At 36.4% G+C, this 17,553-nt stretch overlaps 1 protein-coding gene across 1 annotated transcript; it reads left to right on the forward strand.

Moving 5' to 3' along the window:
- Positions 364–8,924, forward strand: LOC18784143 (F-box/kelch-repeat protein At3g06240). The gene is made up of 3 exons (XM_007216743.2): positions 364–389; positions 7,116–8,485; positions 8,620–8,924. Exons 2-3 carry the CDS (start codon positions 7,191–7,193, stop codon positions 8,714–8,716), a joined length of 1,392 nt encoding a protein of 463 aa, XP_007216805.2. The 5' UTR covers positions 364–389; positions 7,116–7,190; the 3' UTR covers positions 8,717–8,924.

The following is a 17,553-nucleotide window of genomic DNA, read 5'->3' on the forward strand; positions in this document are numbered from 1 at the left end:
AGGATTGGATTCGGATATGCTGATCGGAGGGCTGGGGGCGCGACACGTAGCATCTAGCCATTGGAGCTGGCATCGCGCTGACGTCAGCGTGCGCTGGTTCAAATTTTTTAGCGCCCGCGGGCTGAAGCTCGGGCTCGACTTGCCTTTGGGCTGACCCGAGTTGGTGGGTCCCACAAGCCCCCCAAGCTTGGGCTAGCCGCTGGAACGAAATTTTTTTTTTTTCTCCCCTCGCCTTGGGCTCGGCTGGCCCGTTGGACTTGCTCTTAGGTGCTAGACTCTCTCTCTCTTTCTCTCTCACGTCGCAGAGCCCTCTTTTTCCTTCACTCCTATATTATATCATGTCCCAGGCCCAGATTTACTCTGAAACTTGTTAGTAATAGGAAAAACATGTAAAGGGTTCTTTTTCCTCTTCAATCCGTTTTTAATTAGGCCGGTCAATTCTGGGTTCTGTGCCAATGTAGTGATTTTGGATTCTAACCCTTGTTATAAAATGACCTGAAATATGTATGAATATTGAGCTGCACGTAAAGTAGATGAGACACAGCATTTAACGAGGTTCGGCTATGCCTACGTCCTCAGAGAGCAGCAGCAGTAACTTTTCACTATATAAAATAATATGGCTACAACTTTAGTGTTTACAACATGTGTGGCTCACTGAATTCTCTCTAGGAGAATTTCTCTCTACTCTCTCTCTCTCTTCACTCATTCACCCTCTTTCTTCCTTCTCTTCCTCTTGTCTCTTTCCTTTTCTCTCTTTCCTCTTTTCTCTTCTCTCTCTTATTTGTTTCCTCTTCTCTCTTTCCTCTCTTCTCTCTTTCCTCTTCTTTGTTTCTTTCCGTTTCCTTTTTTTCTTTGCAGGCAGGAGGATTGCCTATTTATAGGAATGATAAATGGCACCCGTGATGTTTCTATCCAATCATCTTCACTATTCACTATTCACCCGTGAATAAACTCATGCACCAAAGTCTACAAACAAATAGTAAGTGGGCTCCACTACTTTATACTTTACAACACTCCCCCTTGGAGACCACATGTCCCTAGATTGGTTGCCTCATTAAAATATTGCTTGGAGAAAACCTAGTAAGGTAGAGAACTGATGGAAGGAAGAAAGAAGAGTACAACAATCTGTATAGCATACTTCTGGATGCTCCCCCTGATTAATATCTCCCCCTGATGTCTTCATGACTATCTTTTGGAGTGAGAATCTTTCGGAGTGAGTGGAGGATGTAGCCATTAACAATTCTCGTAGTTGAGTAAGTAAATATATTTCCAGTGAGCTATCTCTATGTAAATCATAGAAATTTTCAAAGTCCGCATTTCCAACAAAACTTGGGCTATTTGTAAGTTCCCTTGAAAGAATATGCCCGTACAAGGTGTTATGCGGAGATAGCATCAAATATACCTCACATCATTCCAAAATGATGGTGATGGAGTTGAGCCCTATCTGGAAAATATGATGTCCGGTCAAATATACTTCCGGAAAATCATTAAAGTGTCCAACGGATAATCCTCATAAAAATGCTTCAATACTTTCTTAGTATAAGCAAGAATCTCGTTGGCATAATGCTCGATCCTTAAGTCGAGACAAATATTTCTTGAACTCTTGAGAAGCTTTAATGTGTTGCAAACACATTATAATCAATATACTCACTGATGTAATTTATGTACATTAATATTGAGTACAAATTTTGTGCTTCAGGCACATGTCATTCAGGGACTTGCTTCATGCAATTTCAATCCTTTCAAGGATTTTGTTTAAAGGGATTAAACTTTATGACACATTATATAGCTTTAACCCAGCTATTTATACATCTTTAGGGAATCACTTCAGGTGGTATGCTCTGTGCATTTAATAACCCTTAAGGATAACATGTTGGTCTCCGTAAATGTGCAATAAAGGGGCACAATTGAATCTATAAATATGGAGAAAACCCAACATTCCTTGTTTCTGCCAGAAACATTGTGTCATGCAAAGTAGGTATATTCCCTTTTATTCCGAACACCCAAGTATAACATTCAGTATTAACAAATTTTGGGGTTCGTACTGTGGGTTGTTCCTTCACGTTCATTCTTATCTATAATGGAATTACCTCATTCCATTTTGGCCAATGATATTGTCGACATTTAATAATTGAACGTGGTTCCAATCAACACAGCCCATTGATGATTTGAGTAGCTACTCCAAAATCAAAATTTGTCATTCATCAATTTATGATCCCACCATTCTCATTTGCATGCGCATACATCAATTATAAGCATTTCTTTGCTTTTGGGTACCCAAGCCACTGCAGGGGGCTTTTATTATGTGAGAATGTGGATTATAACCTCCAATGGAGCGTTATTTTATAGTAGGGCGTGGATAATCTCCATTTAGGGAGTTGAAACATTTAGAACCCATATATCTGTCATGCTGCAGGCATGCCACAGATTAATACATACATGTCAATTAATTTATGGGACTTTAACCCATACAATTTGCTACGCATTAGGCGTGCACAATATCAATATTGACATGTCAAAGGATTGTCCTTTCGGGACTTCAATCCACATCATCTGCTACGCAACAGGCGTGCATCATATTGATCACTGCTATACCCATATTATGTTCTTATGGGACTTTAATCTGTGCAGTGTATTATCAATGTATCCAACTTGTAATCTGTAAAATTTGCGTTAATAATTCATGGATACATACAAGCCATTCTTTTGGAACGGACTTATCTCCCCATTTGGTTACCTTTCAAGATAAAATATCAAATAGGTATATAAGCATAAAATAACACAAGTATTGCTTACATCCTTAGGTGGGAGAAACTTTTCTCAAGTATCATTCAAGCTCATATCGGCCCAGTAAATATAATGTAGCGCTTGATGATCTAGTTATATCCTGCAAGAGCAAAAATCATAACTCTTTTGCCTCTGTCAAAAAAAATAACCCTCATAGTTAGGATTACTTCATGGATTCATTCTTCAGATGTTCATTCTAAAGAAATAAAATCTCTTATGAACAGAGAGTTATAAAAAGAGAAAAAATGCAAAAATAATGTGATATTGATTGCAAGAGAAGGTAAGCAATCAAGGAAGGAAGCTGGTGGGAGCAGACAATAAGCTCTCATATCTCCTAGTCTAGAAGGACTTCCGGAGATTAGAGCATAAGATCGCCTTCTCAGTTTCCTGATGTAGTGGAAACGTGATCAGGGATAGTCTTGCTTCCTGAATGGATGATCAGAGATAGTCTTGCTTCTCGGGCATATTGAGTGCTCACTGATAAGAAAAATAAGTAGATATCGCATCACTAGGTATGGAGTAAACTGGATGTCTTCTGCAAAGAAAATTTCGTTAGTAACACATTTATACACAAATACAATGAATAGATAGAACCGGTGAATTTCAAATTAACCATAGGAAAATTGCGAGATTCTCGGGATACTTTTGAAAAAGTAGCTCCGTGAAATCCGTAAAGCAAGATCGGCTTTGACGAAAATAATACTTGAAAACGCCGAAAGTGCCGACAGGCATTATTAGAGGCCACGTGAAGTTTTGGACTCTGGGAAAGAAAAAGATAATATGGGGATTCAAGAAGATATTGGAATCCTGAAGATATTGCCATATTTTCGTCTATAGATATTGCCTTTGCAAAACTTGATTGGAGCAATTGCGTTTCAACTTAACTTCCTTCATTTTCTGAAACTTTAGTTTTCCTAAGGCTTTCTTCGAAACCTTCTTAAAAATGGCTTCCTCTTCTTCCTGCCCAAATTATTTCAATTTAAATGATGCTCCCACAACAACTAGTGACGCCAAAGTTTGGCGTCCATCCTTTGTATCCTAAAATCGTCATCTCACAGTTAATGATTCTGTGATGATGAATGATGCTACTGCTGTCATAGTAGCTAGGAATTTCATTACTCCAATGGATGAAATGCTGTTAACAGGGAGGTCTGAGGAAGAGGCTATTGATGACTCAATGGCTTTTAGCATTCAGAGTGCTGCTTCTGTTTCTAACATGGCTGATCGTTTGCGTGCTAGAGCAAACGAGGTTGAGAGGTTAACAACTGAAAATTCGTCTCTCCAAAGAATGCTTCATGAGTCTCAACAGGAGGTTGAGAAACTTAAAGGAGAGAATAATGTCTTGTTGAAACTGGTGAGTTCGTACTCTGTTGATACACTGAGAAGGCTAGACATGCTGCAGGTCTCCAATGAAAGAATTTTGGGAGACCACGAGAAGCTCATGGCTAAGCTTAAGAGGCGCCGTCCTCTTCCTTCAGAGGCTTCCAGAACATAATGTAATTTTATAGATTTTACAGGGCCTGCACCTTCATTGCAGGTGGAAAAAATCTATCTGTTATATGCTCCTTTCCTATTATAATAATTGCGCACATTCTTAAACTTACACCTGTGGTTTTTACGTCTTTTCAAAATGACGGTTTGGAACCTTGTGCCTTATAGGTTCAAATAACCACATTGTCTCTCCCAAATTTCATATTTTATCGCATGGTAGCCTGGAACTTTTGGCCTGAGCTAAACACAAACTCAGAATTTATTTGCCCTTTTCAAATGGACATGAAATATGAATTGAGTAAAAGCCACGATAATATCGCAATATAGTAGTGAAGAGCATTAACTACTATATACCCACAACTTCAAGTTCAGGATCTCTCATATATTTGGATCCATGGGCCTCCGGCCCAGATATAACAAAGTATGTGGGGAGCCTCAATTCATTATTTGAGGTTTATATTAATATTATCCATTTCGCGGTGTATTCTTAACAACCGGAATTCACAAAATATATTTCTTCCTTGAGGTGTCGATTATAACAAAATCGAACTTTATTAAATTCATCATCTTCTTATGCCAAAGAAATATGTGGCATACCACAATTTGCAATAATACCTCAAGGGTTGTCCATTTAATTGTTGGAACTTCAGGTTCTCAACACTGTTAAATTTTGAACTTCAGGCCAAAGCCACATATTCTCATGGTATGGACATTTTTACAATTTTCTGTACATATTTCGGGACTTCAAGCCCTTACATAATTGTCCATATTTTGAGGAACTTCTGGCATCTCATTTAATTGCTCATCCATGAGTTTAAGGAACTGCAGGTTCCTTTTTGTATATAGTGACGGTTTACCCAAAATGGTTAATATTTATGCATACGTCACTATTCATGTGAATAGTACTATTCATCAAGTCATGAATACGTATCTATTCATGTGTACAGTACATCTGCCAGTACAGTTATCATCCATGTGTACGGCACTATGAACCAATACGGTACTGTTACATCATTAAGGAACTCTAGGTCCTTATTTACATGTCAGGGATCAAGGACCCTTAAGTCCAATCACATGTTTACAAATACAGTACCGGAGAGACTGCCAGCTCTCATATTAATATCATCATCAAGGATCTTCAAGTCCTGATGTAATTGTATGATGAGGATCAAAGAACTTCTGGTCTTGATCTGCATACTGTAAAAACTCACCATACAGCACAATTAATCCATAAAATAAATTGCTGATAAATAAATTACTGGTATGGACGATAAACCCGCACCATACTTTAAATAAATGTAAATGTGCGGTAAAATAAATTCATAAATTAAATTGCTTGCTGTATGGACGTTAATCCCGCACCATACCTTAAATAAAATTAAATGTGCGGAAAGTAAATGTGCTTGTATGGGCACTAATTCTGCTCCATACATTTAAATAAAAGTAAAGACATGGGCGATAAACCCGCGCCACCCTTTTAAATAAATACTGTCGTATGGGTAATAATCCTACACCATACAGTAAACAAAATAAATGTGGGGATAAAAACCTCCACCTAATATATATGAAGTGCATAATATATTATATAGTGTGGGCAATATAACTGCGCCACTATTCAAGATATAATAGATGGGTTTTAAGATCACACCATCATTTTATTACAATAATTTGTATTACAACGCGATGGGTAAAAATTACACCACCATAAAATAACAGGACTGATTAAACAATATAGAAATTACAAATTACGTTACAAAGAAGTAAATTAAACAAGCATGGATTAAACAACATAGAAATTGTGAGAACATAAAAAAGAAAGTTTGCATGTCGTTGTAGTAGTAAAGTGAGAGTAGACATATGACAGAGAGGAGACAGAGAAGTAACCACATAGTGTTGAGTTGAAAAATTTCAGAAATAAAAGGAGAGACTATCGTGCTGATAACGTGTTATAAAATGACCTGAAATATGTATGAATATTGAGCTGCACGTAAAGTAGATGAGACACAGCATTTAACGAGGTTCGGCTATGCCTACGTCCTCGGAGAGCAGCAGCAGTAACTTTTCACTATATAAAATAATATGGCTACAACTTTAGTGTTTACAACATGTGTGGCTCACTGAATTCTCTCTAGGAGAATTTCTCTCTGCTCTCTCTCTCTCTTCACTCATTCACCCTCTTTCTTCCTTCTCTTCCTCTTTTCTCTTTCCTTTTCTCTCTTTCCTCTTTTCTCTTTTTTCTCTTCTTTGTTTCCTCTTCTCTCTTTCCTCTCTTCTCTCTTTCGTCTTCTTTGTTTCTTTTCGTTTCCTTTTTTTTCTTTGCAGGCAGGAAGATTGCCTATTTATAGGCATGATAAATAGCACCCGTGATGTTTCTATCCAATCATCTTCACTATTCACTATTCACCCGTGAATAAACTCATGCACCAAAGTCTACAAACAAATAGTAAGTGGGCTCCACTACTTTATACTTTACAACAACCCTTTATTTATTTTATTTTTGATTTCTATTCACGAAGAGGAAAAGAAAATCTGATGAGGAAATCTTTGTCAAACCCATTAGAGAGATGGAAGAGGAAATTACTTAATTCCTTCTTTAAATCCTGCAAATTTGGAGCAGTAGATGATTCCTGCGTTTCTAACTTGTTTCCTAAATTTTCTATACTTTCTGGATTTCTTATTTGATTACCTTTTCTCTTTGGATTAGGATTTCTTTCCTAGAATAAGTTTAATTTTCTTTTCACTCTAGGGTTAGATCGTTATAAATACAACCCACCTCCCCCTCCTCCTATGTAACAGAGATTGGAGATTTGAGTTATTGAGTAAAGTTTATTTTGCAGAGATTGGAGAATTCTTGGTGTGAAGCCATTGCATCAAAATCCACAGCTTCAGCCACCCCAATACGAAACACAGAAATGGGTCCTTTTATAACAGATGTTCCAAAGTCTGTCCTTCAAGATGTTATATTAAAGCTGCCAACAAAGAGCATTATCTTGTGCAAAAGCGTCTGCAAGACTTGGTATTCTCTAATTTCGGACCCTGCATTTGCTAGGCTGCATTTCGCACAAGCAGAGGCCTATCCTTTGGTCCGGCCCGTGGATGGAAGAAGCGTGTCAAGAAACCTTTTCTTGGTTGAGCCTGAAGATACCTTTGGTTTTGATTTGAAGGACCATGATTGTAACCGGTCTCGTGTCCACATGAATCTTTCCAAATATAAATTCCCATTGTGTCATGCTGAGGAGTTACTCAATTACCATAGGAATGGCAATGTGATGCCTAGTCATGAAACTGAAAGAGAGGTTCACATGAAGATAACGAATATTGATGACAACAACAACGAGGTGGATTGGGGTGAAGGTATCGCTTTCATGATGCAATATGATCACAACAACTACAACTTGGTAAATTCTTGTAACGGTTTGCTCTGCCTGTCTGATTTTTTCGTGAATTACCCTGCTGCTGTGTGCAATCCAATAACCGGCGAATTTATAAACCTTCCCTATGGTCCTAAACATGAGAAGGCAATGACTTTAATCGGTAGTGGATTAGGTTTCAGTCCGAGGACTAACGAATATAAGGTGGTGAGAATTCTTAAGGAACGGACACCTGATCCCAAGGTTGCTGAGATACACACCCTGGGAACAGGTTCATGGAAATCTGTTGGCACTGCTCCCTTTTCAGACGCTGAGCTATCATTCCCCACTTGTGTGAAAGGAATGCTTTATTGGTTTTGCGATAGGTGGACAGGTTGTAGTGTGATTTCATTTGACTTGGATACTGAAGAGTTCCAATCGGTTCCATCACTGCCTTTTATGGAGGATGATTGTGATGTGGGCATGGGAGATTTGGGAGGTAGTCTTTGTCTGTGTGAAACTGAGAGTTTTGAAATCAATGTGTGGGTAATGAATGATTCTGGTCCACAAAAACTTTGGATGAAGAAGTTATCAATTCGTACTGGTTTTTCTGGAAGGTGGCCAGATGACGTATACATACCCATGAAATACTTTGAGAATGATGGTCTGTTGATGTTTAATTCTCGTCTCAATGCCTTCTTTTACTATCACCCAGGAAACCATAGTCCATTCATTTATCTTAAGCTTCGAGAGATCAATAAATCTTCTTCTGAGGCAATTAGTCATGTTCCGAGCTTTATTTCGTTGAAGGATATTCTGGTGGGGAAGGATGTAGAAATACTGAATATAAATTCAAGGTAAGGATATTTGATTGTACATGGTTGAGTTTTATACTTTTGAGTAGATGAACAGCAGATTTGAATCTATTTTTCTCAGTTGGTTTCACTTGCTAGATGTTTTGTTTTTAATGTCACAACTGTTGTTGATGCAGGTGTGCAGTGTTGAAGCTGCCCGGAGAGACCGAAGCCCTATCTCTGGTGGAAGAAAATGCCAGTTCGAGATACTCTTCTGACAGTTGGGAAGAATGAACAAGCACATAATGGTGGATGGGATGCAGTCTAAGACTGAGCTAAAAGACCATTTCGTTACCCTAATTAATATTTTTAGAGTTGGACACCAGAACCTTAATTCGCATTTAACTTGGTGTTTTGTTGATGTTACTTTGAATAGTTTTGGATTAGAGGTTAAACTACTTGTCGTGTTTGTGGAGGTACATTGCTAATTACAGGCTTTACTTATCATCATTGCTTTGGTTAATTTGGTGAGTGAAAGATTTAACTACATGTCTGTCTGCCCTGAACACACAACTATGACTGCAAAACTCAATTCGATTCTGTCTCACAGCAGCAATTACAAATAAGCTAAAGTAAATATCATAGTTTCTGTTGGCACACCCAAACCAACTGAATACACCCTTCTATCCGTTTACATTTCCAAATGTACACTCTCATAAGGAGAGACCTTTCTTCATCCAAAGTTACTTTAAATATTTTTGGAATCTCTTTATTAGATCCACACTTTTGCACACAAAGACATAAGTTGATGCTTGCCGTAGTGTATCAGGCTTCATATTCATTAGTTAGTAGGACCTTTATTTTTAAGGTCTGACTTGGTTGGACTTTTATGATGACAAAACTACGTTATCACAATTTTGAAAAGTAAAGTGTTTGAATTGTGTTTGGGTCCTAAATTCCACTCGCCAGCCCAATTTATTTTTGGCCTATGTCAAAAACAGGAGTTTGGGCTTTGTTTTGTTAAAGTAAGAAGTCAGCCCAGATGGGTTTAGAGGCCCGGACCTTTGTGTACCCAATTTGCAAGGAATAAATTTACAGATTAAAGATTAATTGCCATTTATGGTGATTTAATTTGGACAAATCAATTTCTAAATTGGTTTAAAACTAAGCCCGACTTCTAATCTCTCAAAAGGCTCAAAACTTGATCATCACCGTTGATAACAATTTCATAAATCAAGTCAGCAGATTCCTAGGAAGATCTCTCTCTCTACAAAAGCTTAAAGTCAAGATTTCAACATGGCTGGTAGAAGGTTTAATCGGAAAACCACTCTCCATACCCATTTAATGCCAGAAAAGAGGGTCAAGTTTCTTTCCTATGCTCGTGAGGGCTTTGCATCAGGGCAAGTGGGGTTTATGAGAGATAGACAAGAGATAAGAGAGTTGGTTGACAAAAGATCAAAATTGATCATCTTAAAAACTAACTTTTGATAGGGGTTTTCTGTTGTCAGACTTAATCATTATCCCATTTTCGCGCTAGAACAAGGAATCCTCTCAACATATCCGTCCTCCATATATTAAGGAATAAACTCTCATTTAGATTCTCTATAAATATGAGAGGAGGTGAACAGGGTTGGTGACAGCCAAAAAATTCAATCACAACAAAAACTCTTAAGTCATACGGACAATTCAAAACAAGATCATACGATTTCAAAAGCCTTCAGACTCTGAAGCAATCAAGCTCTTTGATTTACAAAAGACATCCAATATCTAACAAAATAGGCAGAACTCAGACTTCTGACTTCAATTCAACCCAGGAAGGTAGTTCACAAAGGAAACGAGATTTCTCTTATTACAAATTTGGTTCAACATGGGCCAATCAAGCAGAATTCAGGTTTTTCATAATATGAAAACCTCAACAAATTTACAGAGATGCCTTGATGTATGAGAATCATCAAAACAGATCGCAAGTGATCCACAATTAAGCAGAACAGGTGCTGAAGTGCAGTTTTGTATCAGAAATTATCAATCCAGCCACTTCCAATCTAATCAAGACTAGTGAAATCCCAGTTCTGCCTATCCAACAAGCCTCTCCATGACGAAAATATATTAAAGCTCTGCCAATCTCAACATTGGTATTGATTTCCAGCTTAACCTCATCAGTTGAAGGTGCTGACGTTTGAATCCAACACAGGTACATCCAGTCCAGCCTAAATCACAGGCAACAATCCAAGCAGAAATCGAAGCCCAATGTTCTGTTGTCCTTTCAAACGTGGCAGTTTCCTTTTGTTTTAAAATGTGTAATAGGAATTTCTCTTTAAAACAGCTGGATTTATTTTCAATATTCATTTTGGCCAGAACTACTAGTTTTTACTATGAGAAATTGTGAAGTCCTCACCAGTCTGAGGCAAGAAAAGAACTTACTTGTGAGATATTCCTCACCCAAATTCACAATCACTTGTTTAAAGTTAGTAACTTGAGGCACAAGTTATTTATTTTTCATAAGTCTATTAGGGTCTTGGCTGTTAACAATGGCACCCTCGCACATCAAAGAAAGTTGACTTGTTGACCACCAATAGTTTTCAAGACAATAGGGAATTTTACCCTACCATCACATGAACTATATCAAAATAGGTGAACAAATTGAAAACCAGTATTACCATGCTACCATGTTATTTAGTGAAAAATTCAAGATACTAAACTGAAATTAACCAATTTTTTTTTTATGGGTTAGAAACTCAATTGTGATTAATTGTTTAGAACTAAAACTGAGTTGTATTTTATGAACTTTGTAATACTTCATTACTGTATATTTGTGATTGGCAAGGCTTAATAGAGAGCTAATAATGTGCATTATCTCACTATAACCTTTGATTTGATTAGAAGCATGTAGACAACAATTTTGGCTTTGTTTATGTATACTTTTTTGTTTTAGTACAAGTTAAATTCTAAATTACGAGGGATAGAGTTTCTCTCACACACACAATCAAGATGTCATGAGAGTTTGAATTTAAGATTTATAGTCTGCAAGTCAAGGCCTTCTTTCACTGAACTAGACCCCGTTGGCTTTATGTATCCTTAGTTAAAATACTAAAAAACCAGAGGATTTATTTACCTATAGCATCATTAATTGAACAATTTGTACTGTAAAATAATATGTATTAGTAAAAACAAAATTGTCAAAAGTAACTATAATTGATCAAGCAGTGCATTGTTTTGACATTACATTGCATTGTTTTGCCATTACATTGCATCTACACTGAAATAGAATTTGGTTTGTTTTGGAATTTCGATGGTCTAGGATGGTTGAATGTGTTGAAAAGTTTAAAAATATAAGAGCTTATGAATTTATTTATTCCAGCTTTGCTTTGCTATTGTTTTACCTTTTAAATCCTTAAGCCATTTGGAAATACCTTATAAAAGAACATGAACAAAGTAAACAATCACACAAAACCAAGAATTTAATGATATTCAACAATGTGCCGACATTCTTAGTCATTACCAAGGTCTAAAATATTGATGATTTTGGAAATATCAGTAATTCAAAAATACGAGATATTATCAATATCGATAAAAATTGAATAAAAACCACGAAAATTATAAGAAAAACTTGGAAATTTTTCTTGAAACTTTGGAGGATGTTTATTTAGTCATTATCTATTACTTTATCACAAAAAATTGGAAGGAAATGCATTGCATGATGGGTTTAATGGATTTAAGTTGATTATATAGCGAGCTGACAAACAATGCGAGTGTAGAAAATATGTAGTAATTAATGAAGAATATTAAACGCACCATAATCATTTATTTATAATGATTTACCAATATTTTACACTTTATACATTGCATGATAAGATACATGACTAACTTAGTACCACATAGAGTTCCTATAAGGTTCAAATTTGAGTTATTTACACTTACACCTATTTTCGGTTTTTTCACAAAACTTGTTGAGGTTTTAGAAATTACAAGAACACCCCCTGAGGTTTTAAATTATTTTCACAAAACTCATTTTCATCCAAAGCTATGATTTTAGACATTTGGCTTTTGGAATTGTTGTAAAACTGAAAGGTGAATGGTGGTAAGGAAAGAGTATTAGAATGTGTGTTGGCAATTAGTAGAGAGGGCCTTGAAGGGAATATTGTGGGAATGATGTTGTGTAGAGATTTCTAAAACTCTACAACCAAACTTTGAGAGTATAAATCACCTAGCAAGCCATATTTAATTTGAAATCAAAGTAAGAGCAAAAGCATTAAATGAACTAGGGATTCATGCAAGTCTCATTTGGTCCCGATCTTTATAAGTCTAGGAAAGTGTGCATCAAAGACTCTCTAAATTCTATTTGAGAGAAAGATAAGATATTCATACCCTTGGAGCGAATCTCGAAACCAAGAATGGTGTTCAAGTAGAGGGAGTGGTCTCTTTGTTGTTGACTCTCCCTTTGATGTTGATTCTCCACCTTGTAGCTCTCCAAATAGGTACAAAGATATGCACCACCCCAAAGCCCTTCACCAAGGATTGAATGAGATGAGAGAATGAGTAGACAACAAGTGAAGAGTTGTGCTAGCACCATTACTTGATGTGATAGATTGAAGGGGTTAGGGAGAGAGACCTTGATGTTTTCTCTCTTCCAATTTCACAAACTTGAAAACCCTAGAATGATAGGATTCCATAGCTACACACTTATAGGATCAAAAATATCACAAGAGTAACAAAAATGCCCCCAAACCCTAGTGTAGCCACACACCCCCTTTTGTGTGTCATATTTTGCTATCTTGGTCTAACACATTAATCCTATAATGTATCACATATGTGCCTAAGTCCATATGTCAAATCCCTTTTGAATTTCCAAGTCATATGAGACCTTTAATTAAAGTTTCATAACTTTAATTGAATAACTAAATTAATCTAATTAATTTAATTACTCTAATGACTTGTCTAACGAGTGTTGGTCCCAGTTATCCTTAGTTGACCGTGTCAAGTCTCGGGTCAATCATTTGACCTTTGACTTTTGACTTTGACCTTTGACTTTCATATTGACTTTGACCAAGTCACAAAATCACTGATTCTCTTCATAATTTTCCAATCAATTTCTTTTCGGTGTGCGATCTTATAAGTTCTAATTAGCGAGGCAGTGGGTATAAATGATTCACTCTGAATCAAGTGTGAATTATATCCCTTCATACAATTCTCCCTATTGACGAAGGCTAATTATAAGTAGTCCTTACAAAGCTTCCACAAGTCATGAGTGACACCTAGCAGTATGTCATGGCTACCCAAGCTAAAAAGAATTCATTTAGAGAACCTAGTCAATTTGTGATCAATTCGATCCTTCTCTAATTCAATACTATATGTCATGATCATATTCTCGGGATATGGTAAACTTGTGTCATATACTCTATGTCAAATTCCATAGTTTGTCATGAGGAAGCAGGTATGATCATTATTTGTGAACTGTGTATGTTTCTTTTTTGGTTAAAATAATCTTATTTGTCCATGATGCAGTAATCCCCAAATTCACATTCTATTTTCCTTTACAAAACTCCAAATGTCATGATACTTATCTGCTACTATTGAGAGATTTATTATTATTATTATTATTGTTATGTTAGAGACTTATTCCATATGTTGATGTATATATTCCTTTTTCTCTCTAGAAGATCAAATTTTGCCTGGGGGGCCGCCTCCATCTGAATGCCATGCAGAAGTTCATACAGATTATGATGAATCTCTAAATTAAGATACAAGCCTTAGCTTTAGCTTTTCACCGGTTAGGGTTTGCTTGGATCAAGCTAAACGTGCCAAGCCTAATGAAAAGAGATGTAATATAAGGGTATACAGCCCATTTGAAACCTGTTGCCATTCTCCAGATATCTATGGGCATAGACTTGGACAGTGCTGGCTGAAATACGTAAGAATTAAACCTCTTTACCACGATTGACACATTCATTACTTTTTCCTTTAATCTGATCCTAGACGAGTCTTAATTATGTGGATCCAATTGATAGGATTTTTAGTACCTGCGCAAACAAGGTTAAAATCACATAAAATACTTGCAAGAATACAAGGCTATTGTAGTATAGATGCTCATGCAAGGTCGTTGTTCCCAGAGATTGTTTGACTAATTTGTAATTAAACTAACTCTTAAATAATAATTAAAATAGATTTTATCAAAGATTTGAAGTTTATGAATTTGAAAAGAGTAAATTAACAGTAAAAGAAATTTGAAAGTTGGGAAATAATAACAGCAAAGAAGAAAAACGTTTTCTTTTTAAAAACTAACAATTTAGAGAAAACTAGGGCTTAGCCATTACCGTCACAATCCTATTCAATTTTATCAATTACTTATGAATTTCCATATATATGTTTTGAAGGTTAGGTTTTCCTAATGCATATTTTCCTTGTGATGTTCAAGCGAAAACATATATCTAACATGCAATCCGTCTGTGATGTTCAGATCAAATATAAACATGCAAGACTCATTAAGCTTTGTGAAAACCCTTTGAAAAACCTTGCAACCCTTAAGAACGTGATGTTTGCCTTAACTGAACTTACAAATACTAATCACAAGAAGCCCTCCTCAATTTCAGGGTGATGTTCCAACATAAATTGCATCAAATTACTTTTCTAAATATCCTAATGGTGATCAGTCATTAAAATAGACAGATAGTTTTAAACGCAGTAATTAGTAATTCAAAGCAAACATGCATCCATTCATAAGCAAATTAATGAAATTACATATTCATGCTAAGGCTTATGGCCTTGTCCTAGCAGTTGAATTAGTTACACATACTCATAATTAAAATCAAAGAAAATATCATTCGAATGAATAGGAATAAAAACACCTGAAAGTCGCAAATACTCCAAAACCCTAGCAATTGCTCTCCACTTTCAAGAGCCAAAAAGAAGTCCTAAAATTGCTGTGAGAAGGAGCTTAAATACTTCCTAAAACCTAGCTACCCCATCCCCACAAGAAAACTAAGTTAAAATAAAATAATACTAGGAGATAAAGTCCAAATTGGATTAGGAGAATTGAGTTCGTCTATAGTGAGTGGAAAGTTATAAGGGGTGTTTTTAAGGGGTATGTAAGAGCCGTCGGAAGAAATCCAACGGTGAGTTTTTAAAAGAGGGTGCATGTAGAACCGGGTTGAAATCTGACCCGTTAGAAACCCAACTTCAGTTGAAGATTTTTCCTTCTCAGTGAAAAACTCAAGAACACAATCCTCTCTTTTTGAATGTAATGCAAACCCACAATTAGAAAGATCCAAAGCTCCCAAACCCTATAGTCGCTCCATTGTCATCAGCTCCTTGGGAGGCTTGCGATTTATGGTATCCTCGGTATGACGATTAATGGCTCTTACCTAGCTATTGCCTTGTTTTGATTCTATGGCTCAAGTGAAAACCCCTTCTCTTTTTCATTCAGCAGACGAGATTCCAGATGAAAGCAAAGTAGCATATCTCTTTCTGTAGCTAGACGCCGCAGCAGCAGTTGTTCCTCGATTTTGGTAGAGATGGAGTCTCCACTACCAAAGAGTATTCTCTAATGTCCACCACATTCTCTCAAGCTGACTAACTTCGGAGCTCCTGATTGACTTTGAGAGGTAAGTTCACTCTTGCTGGATTGATTTTATTGGGTTTAGTGTATTTTTTGTGAGGGTGGAAAATTCGCATTTGTGGCATCAATAATGCGTCATTTGTGGAATCAACAATGCGTCATTTCTGCCATCAATATTGTGTCATTTCCTTATGAATATTCAATATACTTAATTGATTATTTTTGGTGGGGGTGGAAAATTATGAAATGTAGGTAAAAGATCCTAAACTTAGGCTTTATGGCATTAGGAGTAAGCATTTGGAGAGGATATTGGGTGAAGTTCTGTAATTGCTGGTGTGAATTACATTTGTATTCTTAGTTGAACATGTTGGTTCTAATGTTATTTTTTTCAAATTATTTCACAAGAGATGACGTAACTATTATTAAATTTTGCTTGTGTTTTGTGTAATTGGAATCCAACAAGCTAGGCTATGCATGTTTTGTGTCAATTTGGGCAATATTTTGTGTAAGTGGAATGCATTGATATGTTGTAATGCAGTAATGATTGGTTAATGAATTAATATTTGCTATGCAGTACTATAGAAGTAGTTTAATAATATATATGGGTAAAATGTCTGGAGGCTCAGATAGTGATGACTCTGTAACAGCTAATGGGAGGGTTTACATTCGTGAAGTAAGAAATGAGGAAACACCAGCAGTTGGGATGAAGTTCGACCCGCTTGACCTCGTTTATAATTTCTATAATAGATATGCATTTTTGGCTGGCTTTGGTATTCAACTTCATTCCAGCTTTTGGGGGAAAAATAAGAAAGAGATTATGAGGAAAGAATTTGAATATTGCAAACAAGGTGCATACATGAAAGATGAAACTCGGGAGAGAAAAAGACAGCGGGGAATAAGTAGATGCAATTGCAAAGCTAAGATTGTGGTTGTGAAGACAAATGGGAGCAAGAAGTATACCATATCTCTTTTTGCAAAGGGACACAATCATAAGATGACACCTTCAGAAAGAGTGCATTTATTGAGATCACACTGTCGTATTTCAGATTCTACAAAAGTATCCACAAAACAATTAGGTTCGGTTAATATTCCCATTCATCAGAAGGTAAGTATTTTCGAGGTACAATCTGGAGGAATGGATAAAATCAGTTTTATCAAAAAGGATATTTACAATCTTGAATGTAGTGTGAATGGGAAGATGAGGAACCACGATGTTGAACTAGTGACCGAGTATTTTATGGCTGAATAGAAAAAAAATGGGGCTTTTTATTTCAAGATTGAGGGAGATGGCGATGTTGAACTAGCCACCCAATGCTTATACTTCGTCAACATACAAGGGGCATACACCTTATACGTGTTCTGCCAATCCATCCCACATGCCGGAACCCTGCCATTTACAACGTTCAGTAAACTGTTTCTAATTTTCCACTCAACCTGCTCTTTTTTTCTTTTATTATCTGCAAAGCAAGTATGGATGTGATTCTGTGAAAAAGAAAACAATCAATGGTTAAACATCTCCATAAAGCAAGTATGGATAATTTGTAATTATTAACTGCACTTGGTCAAGGCCTATGACATA

Source organism: Prunus persica, chromosome G3 (assembly GCF_000346465.2).
Source record: "Prunus persica cultivar Lovell chromosome G3, Prunus_persica_NCBIv2, whole genome shotgun sequence".
Classification (NCBI taxonomy): domain Eukaryota; kingdom Viridiplantae; phylum Streptophyta; class Magnoliopsida; order Rosales; family Rosaceae; genus Prunus; species Prunus persica.